This window comes from Rhinatrema bivittatum, chromosome 16 (assembly GCF_901001135.1).
Source record: "Rhinatrema bivittatum chromosome 16, aRhiBiv1.1, whole genome shotgun sequence".
Taxonomy (NCBI): Eukaryota; Metazoa; Chordata; class Amphibia; order Gymnophiona; family Rhinatrematidae; genus Rhinatrema; species Rhinatrema bivittatum.
In genome coordinates, this window is record NC_042630.1 from 32,509,886 (window position 1) to 32,526,769 (window position 16,884).

Sequence of the window (16,884 nt, forward strand, 5' to 3'; positions counted from 1 at the left end):
GTACCCACTCCCCGAAGATTTTCTGGACCTCATCAAGGTCCCAAAGGTGGACTCCGCAGTGTCGGCGGTCACGAAGAGGACGACTATCCCAGTGACGGGAGGTGCGGCGTTGCGGGACACACAGGATCGTAAGTTGGAAGTTTTCCTTAAGCGGGTTTTCAAGGTCTCCGCTCTGGGTATGCGGGCGGTGATGTGCAGTTCGCTTGCCCAGCGGGCTAGTCTCCTTTGGGTGCAACAACTCCTCACGTCTCAGAACCTGCCGTCCGATGAGGCTGCCCAGGCAGATCGGCTAGAAGCCGCAGTGGCGTATGGGGCGGACGCCTCGTACGACCTTTTTCGGGTCCTCGCAAGATCCATGGTTTCGGTAGTGGCAGCACGACGACTACTGTGGCTACGCAATTGGGCGTCTGATACGTCCTCTAAGTCCAGTCTGGGCTCTCTTCCCTTCAGGGGCAAGTTCCTCTTCGGGGAGGATTTGGACCAGATCATCAAGTCCCTGGGGGAGAACGCTGTTCATCGGCTGCCGGAGGATAGGTTTCGACCATCCAGAGCGTTTTCTTCTTCTCGGACCAGAGCCAGAGCGCAACGGCGCTACAGGGGCTACAGACAGACGGGCTCCCGGCCATCCGCCCCCAGGTCTCAGCCCTGGTTGTGCGCCTTCCGCGGGCATCGGCCCGCACGCACTACTCCCGGAACCGGGAACCCCTATACCAAGTCTTCACAATGATGCCAGTCTCGCCCACTCCCCTGTCCCCAGGATTGGGGACCGACTAACGTATTTCTAAGCGGAGTGGGCACGGATCACCTCGGACCAGTGGGTCCTGGATACCATAAAACACGGCTACGCATTGGAATTTGTCCGCCCCCCGCAGGGAAGGTTCATCTTTTCCCCCTGTGGCTCGGACCTCAAGAGAGGAGCGGTGCAGCTGACTCTGGACAGACTCCGGGAGATAGGCGCTACTCGGGCCACTATTCCATCTATTTCGTCGTACCAAAGAAGGACGGTTCCTTCCGGCCTATCCTAGTCCTCAAGGAAGTCAACAAATCCCTTCGAGTCGTTCGGTTCCGCATGGAAACGCTCCGGTCAGTGATTGCGGCGGTGCATCGGGGGGAGTTCCTCGCCTCCCTGGACTTAACGGAGGACTACCTGCACATTCCCATCCGCCCGGACCACCACAGTTTCCTTCGTTTCAAAATTCTGGACCAGCATTTTCAGTTCACGGCTCTCGCGTTTGGATTGGCGCCGGCGCTGCACACCTTCACCAAGATCATGGTAGTTGTGGCGGCAGCTCTCCGGAAGGAGGGCATCCTGGTTCATCCTTATCTGGACGATTGGCTCCTCCGGGCGAAGTCATTCGATCATGGACGCTCAGCGGTGACCCGAGTAGTACGGTTTCTACATTCCCTGGGATGGGTAGTGAACTTCTCCAAAAGCTCCCTCATGCCCTCGCAACGCTTGGGTTTTTTTTGGGGGCAACTTTCGACACCCTACTGGGCAAAGTTTTTCTGCGCCAGGACAAAGCTCAATCCTTGCGGGATCACACACGACGGTCCTCTGCGTTACCAGAGCCCACCTCCTGGGACTACCTGCAACTCCTGGGAGTGATGGGGTCCACCATCGACCTTGTACCTTGGGCTTTCGCGCACCTCAGGACCTTACAGTGGGCGCTCTTCTCCCGTTGGAAACCAGTATTGCAGGACTATCAGATGATTCTCCCGCTCCCACAGAATGCCAGGGACAGTCTGGGCTGGTGGTTGGATCCGCTGAACCTGGCCCGTGGCATGTCCCTCGATCTGCCAAATTGGGTGGTGGTGACCACCTATGCCAGTCTAGCAGGCTGGGGTGCAGTCTGCGATCGAAGCGCCACGCAGGGGACGTGGTCCACGGTGGAGGCGAAGTGGTCAATCAACCGTCTGGAAACCAGAGCGGTCCGGCTAGCTCTGCGACATTTCCTCCCGCTTCTTCGGAACCGAGAAGTCAGAATCCTATCGGACAACGCTACCACCGTGGTCTACATCAACCGACAAGGAGGCACGCGCAGCCCGCAGGTCGCGCTCGAGGCGGCGCTGCTGATGCAATGGGCGGAGCGTCATCTCGTCCGGCTAGCGGCCTTGCACGTCGCCGGTGTGGACAACGTCCAGGCGGACTTCCTCAGTCGTCAACTGCTGGACCCGGAGAGTGGTCTCTCTCCGACAAAGCAATGCAACTTCTCGTCCATCGGTGGGGGGCCCCCCACTTGGATCTGATGGCGTCCACTCTCAACGCCAAGGCTCCACGCTTCTTCAGTCGCCGGAGAGAGCGCGGAGGGAGTGGATGCCCTGGTCCTCCCGTGGCCGCCATATCTTTCTTTTCCACCATGGCCCCTGGTGGGCAGGATGCTCCGCAGAATAGAAAGCCATCAGGGGACCGTGGTTTTCGTCACCCCAGAATGGCCCAGGCGACCCTGGTTTGCGGACCTGCTACAGCTGGTGATCGACGGGCCAATCAGGCTGGGGCACCTCCCCCAGCTCCTACATCAGGGCCCGGTATTTTTCGAGCAGGCAGAATTCTTCTGTCTTGCAGCCTGGCTTTTGAGAGGCGCCGCCTCCGGCGTCGGGGCTACCTGGAGGCGGTAGTATCCACGCTATTGCGGGCACGAAAGACATCGGCCTATGTTCGAGTCTGGAAGGTGTTCGAGCTGTGGTGTACCACCCAGGCCACGAGACCCGCTAAGGCTTCTGTACCTCAGATCCTTCAGTTTCTACAGGCGGGGGTGGAAAAAGGGCTCACCTATAATTCACTACGGGTTCAGGTGGCCGCCCTTGGTTCGCTGTTGAGCGATGGGGGCTCTCTTCTACAGCATCCTGACATTGCTCGTTTTCTCAAGGGTGTCAAGCATATGCGTCCTCCTTTACGGGACCCTTGTCCCTCCTGGAGTCTTAACCTTGTGCTTTGCTCCCTGTCGGGACCACCGTTCGAGCCGCTGCGCAGCGCAACGATAAAGGATCTCACTCTCAAGACTGTATTTCTTGTGACCATCTGTTCCGCTCGATGCATCTCGGAGATGCAGGCTCTGTTGTGTAGAGAGCCCTATCTCCGTTTCTCCGACTCTGGAGTTTCGCTTCGCACCGTTCCCTCCTTCCTTCCGAAGGTGGTTTCTGCATTCCATGTGAACCAGACGGTGGAGTTGCTGTCCTTCTCTTCCTCAGAGCCGAAGTCTCTCCGTCTCTTGAATGTCAAGCGCACTCTGCGCCTCTATCTGGAGGCTACAAATGAGTTTCGAACCTCTGACCATCTCTTTGTACTCTGGGCCGGTCCTAAGAAGGGGTCTCAGGCCTCGAAGACTACCATTGCCAGATGGCTGAAGGCCGGCATTGCTGCTTCTTACATTGGGGCGGGTCGGACTCCCCCACCCGGAATCGTAGCGCATTCTACACGTTCTCAGGCGGCTTTCTGGGCGGAGGTTCGCTCGGTATCCTCGCAGGAAATTTGTAGGGCAGCCACCTGGAAATCGTTACACACGTTCTCGAGGCACTATCGTCTGCACCTCGCCTCTTCGGTCTCTGGACACTTTGGCGAGCAGGTTCTCCGAGCAGGCCTCGCAGGACCCCACCCGATTTAGGGAAGCTTGGGTACATCCCACTGTCTGGACTGATCCAGGTACGTACAGGGAAAAGAAAATTATTATTTACCTGCTAATTTTCGTTCCTGTAGTACCATGGATCAGTCCAGACGCCCACCGCGTTTGGGTTCTTGATCCTGCTCAGCTCTGCGCTGCTTCTTGCTCGCAGTGTTCTGTGTCTTCACAGTTGTTTCTTTTCGCTGTTTTTCACAGCTCCCTACAAGTTGGTAGGATGTTTGCAGTTACTTGTTGCGGTTACAATTGTTTTCATTATCTGTTTCCACAAACTTGATCCTTCGGGGGTTTCTACTCGGGCTTTGATATACTCGATACTGAACTCCTGCAGAGGGGGTAGTAGTATATATGGATACGCCCCCTCAAAGCTTGTGCTGACTCCATCTGCTGGATTGGGGACATAACCCACTGTCTGGACTGATCCATGGTACTACAGGAATGAAAATTAGCAGGTAAATAATAATTTTCTTTTTCTTACCTGATAATTTTCGTTCCTGTAGTACCACGGATCAGTCCAGAGTTCTGCCCGTCAGAGACATGGAAGTAAGGGAGAGTCCACTCGGTACTACATGAATTCCTTTTCTTTTCGGATCTGCACAAAATTGGACTGCACTGTCCTCAAGTGCTTCTACAGGTTCAGTTCCCAGGAGGGTGTAGTGAACCAGTTGTTTCTATTTTCCTTGTTAAAGTGTTATTGTACATAGTTATCATGGTTTTGGGGATCCATTCTGCTTTGACATTAAGTAATAACTGTAGGTGACACCATCCTATATATAGGCGGAGTTTATTTTGAAAACTGCTGTCTCCATCTGCTAGAGGGGGGGGCAAAACCCAGGAGTCTGGACTGATCTGTGATACTACAGGAACAAAAACTATCAGGTAAGTAACTAATTTTCCTTGAGAGAGATTTGGATGCATTTCCCCATTTCATGCCAATCTTGAATGCATGTGGATATTCTGAAAACCAGACTGGTTAGGTGGTACTCCAAGACTAGCTTGAGAAGCACCGGTTCTAGACCAGAGAGGAGCTTGAAACAGAATCAGTGACCTTTTCCATTCCTTTAGGGGTTGCAATATCATTAGACAACAGGAAGATCTCATGTGATGATACTTGCTCCTGAAAGAATTCTTTTGCTCTAATGCGCACACTGACCCTGAAAAAATTTTTTTTTTAACCAGTAAACTGATCAGGGTCAACCTATAAGGAAGGTTATATTTTTCCAAAGTGTCTGTCCCATCTAGAGTCACTCTTTAATGGCTATATGGTAGTGCCATTGATGTCCAGTTTGAGACCACAATTAGATCTGCAGTAACTCCTCGTAGTCTTCCTCATATTGCAGTGTTTTGTGATTTTGTTTCTATTGAACTGCGCACGCTATACAGTAGCTAGCCTAGTCGCTCTTAAGCTTGTTAATCTGAAATGTGCTCCCTGGAGACACAGATGTAACAACCAAAACTAACTTAATAGAGGTTGATAGAGTGTGTGTGTATTCTTTTGATGCAGACAGACATTGAGATCACTCGTGAGGAAGACTTTGCTCGCATCCTGCAGCTGGAGGAAGAGTACATTCAGCAAATATGTGAGGATGTCATTAGACTAAAACCAGATGTCGTCTTCACAGAGAAAGGAATCTCAGGTAAAAGTACATTCCTGTTCAAACCCCAGATCAGTCAAGACAAGTGGGTTTATGCATCCCTACCAGCAGATGGAGGCAGGGAATAAAACCTTCCAGGCACTGCTACATAACCGTGAGTGCCACCTGCAGTCCCTCTGTATTTCTCTGACTCCAGCACAAGGTAGAGGTGCAAATCTGAAGTCTGATAGAAGTTTAAAAAAAAAGTTCCCTGTACGTACACAGATCAGACCAGACTCCTGGGTTTTGCCTGTCCTCCAGCAGATGGAGACAGAGAGTTTTACTGACACTGACACTTAACCTGAGGTGCTACCTGCAGTCCCTCAGTATTTCTCTGTCTCCAGCAGATGGTGGAGGTGCAAAGCCTGTAGTCTTGCAGTCTGAGTTAAAAAAAAAAAAAAAAAAAAAAAAAAAGGATTTGACTATGGATTTCAGCTTCCCAGGGGGTGGTTAAGTCCTGGTGGGGCCATACCCTCTGTTTTAAGAGGCAGACTAGCAGGGGGTTGGGGACCTTTTTTAAGCTTGCTCCTTGAGTACCGGACAGGGCTGAAAACCGGATGTCCGGGTTTACTAAGCCTCCAACCGTTCTCTAAGGGAATTGCTTCTTTCCCTGTACATCTCCGGATCATTCTAGACTCCTGGGTTTATGCATACATGCCAGCAGATGGAGACAGAGAAAGTTTAACTGACACTGATAAGCACTGGTGCCACCCTCAGTTCCTCAGTATTTCTTTGTCTCCAGCGGATGGTGGCTGGCGCATTCACCTGCAGTTTCTGGTGATTTTTTGGTCTTTTTTTCCTGTTTCTTTTTCTCAAGAGCATTTCTCCCAGGAGTTGGGTTCCCTGGGGGGAAGCCTTCCCTGTTTGGTTGAGGTGGACGAGCTGGAGTTGGTGACTTTTTTTGTATGCTTGCTCCGGCTGTCATCCGTGAGGTTCAAATCTGGTGGTCCAGATCCCCTCCCTTCATGAGGCCACCTAGGTGGCTTTTGAGCTCAGGGCAGCTGCTTTTTGGTTTAGGGCTCTTCTCTCCTAGCTTTCAGGCTGAGCTGAAGCTGCACAGCTCCCCTCGGCCTTAGGAGAGCAGAGGCCCTGTTATTTTTGTAAAGTTTAAAAAAAAAAAGATGTCAGCAGGAAGCAGCTGCAGCGGGGCGGTAAGTCTCTCCTGGGCTCTATGGGCGGCGTTTTCACTATCGGGGTGGTGTTTTTCGGGGGACGGTCTTGCTGGGCTCCGTGGTTAACCGCGTGCTATGGTTCGTTCCACAAGGACCTAAAGTAAACCCGTTTAGCTGTAATTTTAATTTGTCATCATTGATGCATAGATAAAACATAGGACCTAACAACATTCAAACTACAGGCTGGCATCTTAGCTAGTGCTGCATTGTAATTCTCTGCATTGCATGAGGCCTATTTGTTTAAACAGTGTGTTGTAGAAGAGTTTCAGTGTTAGATTCCATTGTTACAGTGAAATGACTTGTTACATTTTTATTCCAGATTTGGCTCAGCATTACCTAATGAAGGCTAACATCACAGCTATCCGCCGCGTTAGGAAAACGGACAACAACCGCATTGCCAGGTGACGATAACGCTAGTCACGCTGTGGGCTCGCTGCAGCCCGATGTGAACACAGCCTCAGCTAGCCCCATTCTGTTCTCACTTTTGTCCTTGCCTCGTACCTTGCTCCCTGTAGAGTTACTTTGCTACTGCACAGAATAGTCAGTGAATCCAGTACCTGCATGCTTTTCTTCAGGTTGGGGGGGTAATGCTTAGCGGCTCTTCCTTCAGTCGAGAGTGACCCATTTCATCTCCCCCCCAGGGCCTGTGGTGCTCGCATCGCCAGTCGCACAGATGAGTTGCGTGAAGAGGATGTTGGCACGGGAGCAGCACTTTTCGAAATTAAAAAAATAGGAGATGATTATTTCACCTTTATCACAGAGTGCAAGGACCCTAAAGCCTGCACCATCGTTCTTCGTGGAGCCAGCAAGGAGATCCTTGCAGTAAGTTTAGTTAATTAGTCCTAATTAATCGCCTTTCTTATACAAATAAATCAGAGCGATGTACAGTAAAACAAGTAAAAATATTACATAACAGGTAAAAATTATAAAAATAATAGAAATCAAGAATTTTAAACATGGAACATTAAGAACAACTCCTAAAAACACTTATGGCTATAAAAATGAGGCAGCAAAAATTGAACAGGATTTATCTAAAAAGGACCAAAACGATAACCAGTTAATGTAACCAGAATTGAGACACAACTGAATCCCAGTGGTTGAAGTTGTAATATGGAATTTAAAAATTTTTTTCTTATGTGATTAAAACTACTATCTAATTTTTAATCGTTTGTAATATGTCGTAATATCTATAGAGAAAATCTTTTTATATAGAAAGATTTTCTCTATAGATATCGTTTTGGTCTAATTAGAAACTAGTTACTCCCTGAATTTTCATATTGTTTTATCTAAAAAGGAACCAAATGTTCTTGGAGGGGGGGAAATTGATTTCATTTGGACCCTGGCAGTTTCCCTTTATACTCCAGCTCAGTTGGAACTTGGACTAGGATCTGGCACTAGAAGCTTTCGTTAGAAACCACCCGGGTTTTTCTCTCCTATTTATATCACCTCCCAACTTAGGTTTTAGTTCAGACATTGCAGTCCCGATCCTGGGGTGGGGGCCATGCATCAGGGCTCCTCCTAGAACTCTGTAGTCAGGTCCTGTAAATCCAGCCACCATTAAGCAATGACCAGGAACACCCCAGGGAGCTGGGATACTTTGACTCTGGGATCTTCTGCATGGCAGTGCACAGCAGCAATGGGTTGGCCTCCCAAAAATGGATTTCTAACAGTATGGTTAGCCAGCGATTGGATGTCCTATTGCTATTTGTTAGCAGTTAATGGTCCATTAGGATAAATCTCCAGACATTGCTTTCTTGATAGTCTTGCAGTGACATTGGTGTGATTTTGGATTTGATTAACCTTGTAACCCTTTACTGATTTTCCTGCCATGTAGGAGGTGGAGCGTAATCTCCAGGATGCCATGCAGGTGTGTCGTAATGTACTGATTGACCCCTACCTGGTGCCAGGTGGAGGAGCTGTGGAGATGATGGTGGCTCATGTTTTGACAGAAAGATCCAAAGTCATGACTGGAATAGAACAGTGGCCGTACCGTGCTGTGTCCCAGGCCCTTGAAGTCATCCCAAGGACGCTTATTCAGAATTGTGGCGCCAGCAGCATCCGTGTGCTGACCTCGCTAAGAGTAAGGAAATTCTAGAGAGCTCCTTTGGTAAAAAGCATGCTCTGCTCTTTCCCTACAAATGCTGTCACCAAGCAGCCATTGTAAGGGGGGGGGGGGTGTACTTGGTTTGCCTTTTAAACCATCCTGAGTGTTCCTATTCCTGGGAAATATGGGGAGTTGAGACTGAAGGCAGCTAGTGTGCTGAAAATATTGAGGTTCTCCATTAGTTTAAGAAAGGGCAGTCAAACTGAGCCACATTTGCTGATGAGTGAATAAAGTACCATAGGAAGATATGAGCAAACTTCTGTGACATATATAGATATATATATAGATATATATATATAGATATATAGATAGATATATATATATATAGAGAGAGAGAGAGAGAGAGAGAGAGAGAGAGAGAAGTCTGACATAAAGCAAATTAAAGACATTACATGATGACAAGCTTGCTAGAGCTGTCAGTACCTAATTGTTTTGTATTGTTGGTTTCCTCTTTTTTGAAAAGGCAAAACATACCCAGGAAGGTAATCAGGCATGGGGAGTAAATGGAGAGACTGGTGTACTGGCAGATATGAAGGAGCTGGGTATTTGGGAACCTCTGGCTGTCAAATTACAGATCTACAAAACAGCAGTCGAGGTAAGAGAAGCAAAGCCGGGCCCTCTACTAATCTCACAATGCACAATATTAGCATAGTTTGATCCACAAATTTTTTGGTGCTGGCATTACAGTAAAAGCTGTGAGACAGGAGGGAGGTCTTCGGTGGCATGTTTGCTATGAGATGCTAACTCCCACCTCTCCCCCCTCAGTGAGGGCACCAGATTTATTCTTTAGAGATGTTTCATGTTTTCCTAGCGTGTAGCCAGATGGACTCAGGACCAATGGGTTATGTACTCCCTGCTAGCAGATGGAGATGAAGTCAGGTTTCAAAGCTGATGTCACCTTAGATATACCCCTGCAGTGACCGCAGCCATTCAGTATCTCTCCGTCTCCTAGTAGATGTGGATGTGCTATCCCCACACCAGCATTAGTGTTTAGCAGGATTGCAGTACTAGTTTGAAGAAGAAAATTTACCTTTAAATTGGAGAAAGATCGAGCCTCACTCTCCTGCGGTGATACCTAAAGGTTCCTCCCCCAATTGAGAATTCCTGAGGCGATTTCCGAGATCCCTCAGAGGTGTGCCTTGGTCTGGTAGCCAGTCCCCAGCGTTGGCTTTGCTGCTGAAGCAGCTGAAAGGCAGCAGGTGCAGGAAGTCGAGCGGTGACGGACCTAGCCCTCTCCCATTGCAGCTGGAGACAGTCTCTGTACTCAGCCAGTAAATGCTGAGTCCAGGTAAGTAGAGAAGAACTCCGATTCAGAGACCTGGAAGGGTTTCGGTAAGTCTTTCCTCCGGTCTCCTTGCTCAGCGTGCCTTACTGATGTTCCTGATCCTGTAAGGTAAGGGAAGGGGGTTTCCGAGCGGGTTGAGTGGCCCCCCAATGGGCTATAGGCCCCACTTCAGGCTCTGAGGGCACTCCACATGGCAGGCCGTGGCGGTGCATTTTGCGTGAGATTTGGTGCAACGCCATTTTCCCCCATTAACCATTGGTATGCACGGTGCAGGCCAGCCCTTTGTGCGCCTAATGCACGCATAACCGTACGTAACCACACACACAACCGCATGCCTACCTGCGCGCATAAATACATGCACAACTGGACGCTTATACTTACGCGCATTGGGGCAAATTTGTGCATGCTTGAGCTCAGGTGCTAACCGGCTGAATGCACAAGCTACAGTGAACTATGGCTCCAGCCACAAAGAAGAACAAGCGACAATCCCTTTGTGCTGCCTGCCATATTAGGGCTGCACAGTCTGACCTAGAATCCTTTCTGTGTCAGCACTGTGAGGAAGCCCAGAGAGGGCTGGACTCTCAGAACTTCTCCAAGCCCGGCCCCTCCCAGTCGGAGGACGGGTCAGCCATGACCTTATCTGGTAGCACCCCAGATCTGAGCAATCCCGGGGCTGCATCCTCCCTGGGAGAGGGCAGTTCAGAGGCCCCTACCCTAGTTCCTCCTGGGCTAGGCATGGACCCAGCAACCTTTTTCTTGGGTGGAATTCTTTCAGGGCCTTCAAGCCTTTGTTCAGGCACAGTCAGCTGCTGCCCCTGCCCGATCTGAGCCCTTGCTGGGAAGGCCTTGTCCTCCCAGCCCTATCAGCATTCCTCAGGACATGCCTTGCCTCACCAAGGGTATCCCTGACAAGGGACCCAGACACCATGGATGACGAAGGGGATGCAGACTCATTGGAGGACAGGGAAATCCCTCCAGGCCTGGAACTATACCGGACCATGCTACGGTTTTTCTACAGAGATGAATTGCTGGCCCTGGTCTCCCAGACCCTGAAGACTCTGAGTTGCTAGCACGGTCCCTATGTTGGATCCAAAAAATAATCCTATCCTGGTGTCTCTACGGAAAGCCTCTTGCTATTTCCCAATGCTGGAAGCCATCCAGGAGTTGATTGACTTGGAATGGGACACCGAAGCCAGTTTAAAAGGTCGGGCATTGGAGGTCCTGTACCTGCTGGACCAGGCGGCCAAAGGACTCCTGCGTTTCCCAAAAGTGGATGCCTTGGTCTGCACCGTCTCGAAGCAAACTATCCCAGTAGAGGGAGGAGCGGCCTTGAAGGATGCACACAATAGGCGGTTGGAGTCCATCTTTAAGCAAGCCTTTGATGCGACAGCAATGTCACTGCAAATTGCTTCCTGCTGTGCCCTGGTGATTTGTTCATGAGTGCTTCTCTTGAGAGAAGCAGATAGCTCAGGAGTGCATTCCAGAGAGGCGATCGAGCCTGCCGGGTTCTTCCTTGTGGATGCAAGCTCTGACCTAGTGCGTGCCTCGGCCAGAGGAGTAGCCTTGGTGGCGGCCAGAAGACAGCTGTGACTGTGAAATTGGTCAGCGGACGCGACCTCCTAAGGCAAACCTCACAAAGATGCCCTTTAAGGGATCCCTTCTATTCGGAAGCGAATTGGAAAAGCTAGCCAGTAAGCGGGGTGAATCTCCAGTGCATCAGCTATTGGAAGATAAGAAAAAAAGAGGTCACAGCACCCCTCGCCCATGAAGGGTCGGGCCAGGAGCTCCCAGTGCTTCTGGCCCTACAGAAACTAGTCATTTCAGACATCTGCCCTCGGGAAGGTCTCAGTCCTTTTGGAGTCGACAACCAAAAACAGGAACTGGTTTGGGCTCTGATTCAACCCAAACTTCCCAATGAAGTTTTGCCGACCCATCCATGGGACATGGAGATAGGGGGCTGACTATCCCTCTTCTATCAGTGGTGGATTGAGATCACGTCGGACAAATGGGTACTGGACATCATACGAGAAGGATATGCTCTGGACTTTCGCAGTATCCTTCGGGACATATTCATGATGTCACCGTGCCAATCTCAGCACAAAAAACTGGCAGTGGAATCCACGTTAAGGCTCCTCGTTTGAGCGCTATAACCCTGGTACCTATACTCTAGGAAAATACGGGGCGTTATTCCATCTATTTCATCATACCCAAGAAGGGGGATTCAATCGACCCATCGTGGATCTCAAGAGCATCAATCTTCGTCTGCAGATAATCCACTTCTGCATGAAAACTCTGCTCTGTCATAATGGCCGTACAACCGGGAGTGTTCTTAACTTCTCTGGACCTCTCAGAGGCCTACCTTCATATCCCAATCCGTCAAGACCACCAGTGTTTCTTAGACTTTGCGGTAGTGGGCTGCCATTATCAGTTTTGGGCGTATTTTTCGATCAGGCAGATCGCTTTTGTCTAGCGGCCTGATTTTGAGTGGAGGTGACTAAGGAAGAAGGGTTATAAGGAGGTGGTTATCTCCACTCTGTTGCGGGCCCGTAAGAATTCTACCTCTCTGGCTTATATTCGGGTATGGAGTGTTTGGGACTGTGCGCTGAGTCCGGAGTTCCGGGGCTTAAGGCTTTGCGGTCCCAGGTTCTCTCCTTCCTGCAAAATGGTCTCTCCAAAGGTTTGTCTTTCAATTCCTTGCGGGTACAGGTTTCGGCGCTCTGTTCCCTCCTTGGGTGGATCGATGGTTACACGTTGGCTGCCCATCGGATGTCATTCGGTTCCTCAGGGGAGCTAAGCACTTGAACCCGCCTGTCCGGGCTACTTGTCCGTCGTGGAGCCTTAACTTGGTTCTCTGCGTTCTTTGCGAGGTGCCCTTCAAACCCTTCGGCAAGCCACACTTAAGGATCTGATCCTTAAGACTGTCTTTCTGGTCTCTATTTCCTCAGCCAGGAGAGTGTCCGAGCTCCAAGCCCTTTCTTGTAGGGAGCCTTTCCTTCGCTTTTCTGATTCAGGTGTTTCCCTCCAAACACTCCCATCCTTCTCGCCAAAGGTTGTGTCCTCCTTTCACGTAAATCAGTCAGTGGAGCTCCCTGCTTTTTCTCCAGAGGACATTGCGAACACGCCTGGTGCGGATCTACAGCGCCTTGATGTGAAGAGGGTCCTACTGCAATATTTGCAGGTGACGAATGATTTTCAAGTCTCTGATCATCTCTTTGGAGCGGGCTGAGTATGGGGAATAAGGCTTCTAAAGCTATCGCTTGCTGGCTAAAAGAGTCTATTGCGTCTGCGTATATTTGTCGGGGCCGGTCGGGTCCAGAGGTTTTAAAAGCTCACTCTTTACGTTCTCAGGCTACCTCTTGGGCGGAGAGTCGGTCAGTCTCGCCACCAGAAATCTGCAGAGCAGCTACTTAAAAATCCCTACATACCTTCGCGCGTCATTATCGCCTTTATGTTCAGGCACCAGTCTTTGGCTTTTTCGGCAGACAGGTACTTCAAGTGGGACTGTCTCGGTCCCACCCTGTTTAGGGAAGCTTTGGTACATCCCACTGTCTGGACTGATCCGGGTACGTACAGGGAAAGGAAAATTGGTTCTTACCTGCTAATTTTCGTTCCTGTAGTACCACGGATCAGTCCAGACTCCCGCCCTGACTACATCTACATTGCTACGTCCGCTCGGACTTTTTCTTTCACAGGTTCTTTTTGGGATTCTCTACTTCCTATTTGAGCTTTAAGACACTGGAATTTCATCCGAATTGTAAGGCACCGGAGGTATCTGATATATATATATATATATTGATAGCTGTATAAGAGCATTTTTCATACATGTTTGAATTTCTTGTTTCATTTTGATAGTTACAATTGTTTACTTGATCTTATCCTGGTTCTCTATGCTATTTTGGCTGCTTTGATATCGATTATACTGAAGGGATGCAGGGTGAGCACTGTCCTGATATAGGATACCTTTTCAGTTTTTCTCTGTTTCCCTCTGCTGGACAGGAGGCTCAACCCACTGTCTGGACTGATCCGTGGTACCACAGGAACGAAAATTAGCAGGTAAGAACCAGTTTTCCTTTGTGTCTGGAGGGAATTCCAGAATGGTTATGGATCCTGCTGCTGCCTTTTTAGCAGATGCAGGATGTGATTTGGTCCATACCTCGGCCAGAGGAGTGGCTTCGCTGATAGTGGCCAGGCTATCTCTGGTTGCGAAATTGGTTAGCTGACACAGCCTCCAAAGCTAATCTTACCAAGATGCCCTTTAAAGGCTCGCTCTTGTTTGGGAGCAAGATGGAGAGACTGGCCAGTAAGTGGGGTGGAGGATAAGAAGCAGAGCGCCTCTTTGGTATGAGGGGGGTCGTCTTCGGGGTTCCAGATGGGTTCGTTCCTACAGAAGGTCAACCTTTCAGCAGACTCTGCCTTTCAGTAAGTCTCAGTCCTTTCATCCCCGACAGCCGAAGAGAGGAGCGGACCTTCCCGAGCTTCCCAGTGAAGGTTTGCCAAACCACCTTCCAGAACAAGAGATAGAGGGACGTCTCTCTCTCTCTCTTCTAACTGAGGTGAATCAAGATCACGTAAGAACATAAAAAATTGCCAAATTGGATCAGACCAAGGGTCCATAAAGCCCAGTATCCTATTTTCAACAGTAGCCAAACCAGGCTACAAGAACCTGGCAAGTATCCAAACACTAAGAAGATCCCATGCTACTGATGCCAGTAGTAGCAGCAGAGGCCATTCCCTTAGTTAACTTGATTAATTGCAGTTAATTGACTTCTCCAAAAACTTATCCAAACCTTTTTTAAACCCAGATACACTAACTGCACTAACCACGTCCTCTGGCAACAAATTCCAGAGCTTAATTGTGCGTGGAGTGAGAGAATTTTCTCAGATTAGTTTTAAATGCACTACTTGCTAACTTCATAGAGTGCCCCCTAGTGGGACCAGAGGGTCCTGGAGATGATACAAGAAGGGTATGTGCTGGAATTTTGCAGTATTCTTCGGGAAATGTTCATGGTGTTCCCTTGCCCCGCAGAAGAGGCAGGCAGTGGAGTTTATGCTTCAAAGGCGCTGAGGAGCCTTTGGAGTGATATTTCAATTATTTTGTTGTGCCCAAGAAGGAGGGCTTCTTTGTCCCCAACCTGGATCTCAAGAGAGTCAACCATCATTTGAAGAGGACTCATTTTTCATGGAAACCTTACGCTCTGTGATAATGGCAGTGCAGTCGGGGGAATTTCTGACCTCCTTGAATCTGTCAGATGCTTACCTTCATATTCCCATCCGATTGGAACACCGCTTTCTATGCTTTGTGGTGTTGGGGTGCCAATATCAGTTTCGGGCACTACCCTTTGGTCTAGCTACCACTCCTAGAGCATTTTCCAAGGTTGTGGTGGTAGCGGCTTCCTTGTGAAAAGAAGGGATCCTGGTGCACCCGATATTGGACGACTGGCTGATTAGAGCCAAATCTTGGGAAGAGAGCCGCCTGGTGGCACACAAGATGATCTCCTTATTTCAGGAGCTCGGTTGGGTGGGAAACCTGTCCAACAGCAGTCTTCAATCATCCCAGTCATTGGAGTATCTGGGGGTCCAGTTCGACACGGGACAGGACATAGTTTTCCTACCAGATGTTTGGATCCAGAGATTGATGTCTCAAGTGCGTCAGTTGCTGAACACCATATGCCCGACGCTGCGGTCTTGCCTACAGGTGCTCAGCTTATTGGTGGCAACCCTGGAAGTGGTGCTGTGAGCAAGGGTGTATATGCATCCTCTTCAGTACTCTGCTGTCTCGTTGGAACTCGCAGTCTCAGGACTATACGGTTCGGCTACACTTGCCGATGGAAATCTGCTCCTGCCTCCAGTGGTAGTTGCAGGAGCATCATCTGAGAGAGGGAGTTCCCTTGTCCTCTCTGACCTGGTTGGTACTCGCAACAGATGTGAGTCTCCATGGTTGGAATGCCGAAGAGTCCCGTTGGAACATCAATCACCTGGAAGCTTGGGCGGTACGACTGGCATGCTTGCAGTTCAGCCACAGGCTGCACGATCAAGCGGTTCGCATGATGTCTGACAACGCAACGTCGATGGTTTATAACAATCGTCAGGGAGGAACCAAGAGCCAGCAAATATCACAGGAAGTAGACCAACTGATGGAATGGGTGAAGGTCCTCTGCAGATGATCTTTGCCTCTCACATTGCAAGAAAAGACAACGTAAAAGCGGATTTTCTCAGTATGGAGAGTCTGGACCCAGGAAAGTAGGTGGTGTTAGCCGAGGTGTTTCAGCTGATTGCGGATCACTGGGGCCTTCCGTTCCTAGACTGCCTGGCGACTTCTCTAAATGTGAAGGTTCTTTGATTCTACAGTCACAGGAGAGACCCATGGTCACTGGGAATAGACGCTCTCATACAGGTCTGACCAGAAGACAGATTGATTTATGCCTTTCCTGCATGTCCCTTGATGGGTAGGATGATTCGCAAGAATGAAGGCCACAGGGGGCTAGTACTCCTGGTTGCACCAGGACTGGCCCAGGCGTCTGTGGTATGCAGATTTGCAAAGACTTCTGGTGGACCCCCCTTCCTCTTCTGCCACACATGGATCTGTTACAGCAGGGACCGGTTCTTCACCAGGGTCCAACTCTGTTCTGTCTTATGGTTTGGCCCTTGAGAGAGTTCGCCTGTTAAAGCTTGGTTTTTCCTCTGCGGTGATTGTCACCTTACTCCGCACTTCCAAGTTCTCCATTTCCTTGGCTTATGGGTGGGTTTGGAGAGTTTTTTAGGCTTGTTGTGAGGAGCGGGGTGTTCTTCCTCATTCAGTTAAGATCCTACTCATTCTGGATTTTGTGCAAGATGGGTTGAATAAATGATTGGCCCTTAATTCCTTGCAGGTTGTGGCTCTTGCCTGTTTCAGAGGCCTAGTGAATGGTGTTTCCTTGTCTCATCCTGATGTGGCACGTTTCTTGAAGGGAGTGAAGCATCTTAGGCCTCCTTTGGTTACTGGTTCCATTGTGGAGTCTTAACTTGGTGCTGGATTTTTTGGTGGGCCCTTTGTTCTAACCGCTGAGTAGCCTTTCCTTGCAGTTGTTGACCT

General features: G+C 49.6%; 1 protein-coding gene across 1 annotated transcript in view; it reads left to right on the top strand.

The window, feature by feature from the left end:
• The window catches only part of LOC115077183 (T-complex protein 1 subunit gamma), a 40,859-nt gene that overhangs the window by 22,192 nt on the left and 1,783 nt on the right, over nt 1-16,884 (top strand). The window contains exons 9-13 of the mRNA XM_029579446.1: nt 5,122-5,254; nt 6,743-6,824; nt 7,065-7,245; nt 8,258-8,503; nt 8,991-9,122. Coding sequence (XP_029435306.1) covers nt 5,122-5,254; nt 6,743-6,824; nt 7,065-7,245; nt 8,258-8,503; nt 8,991-9,122 — 774 coding nt within the window. The remainder of the gene's footprint in view (nt 1-5,121; nt 5,255-6,742; nt 6,825-7,064; nt 7,246-8,257; nt 8,504-8,990; nt 9,123-16,884) is intronic.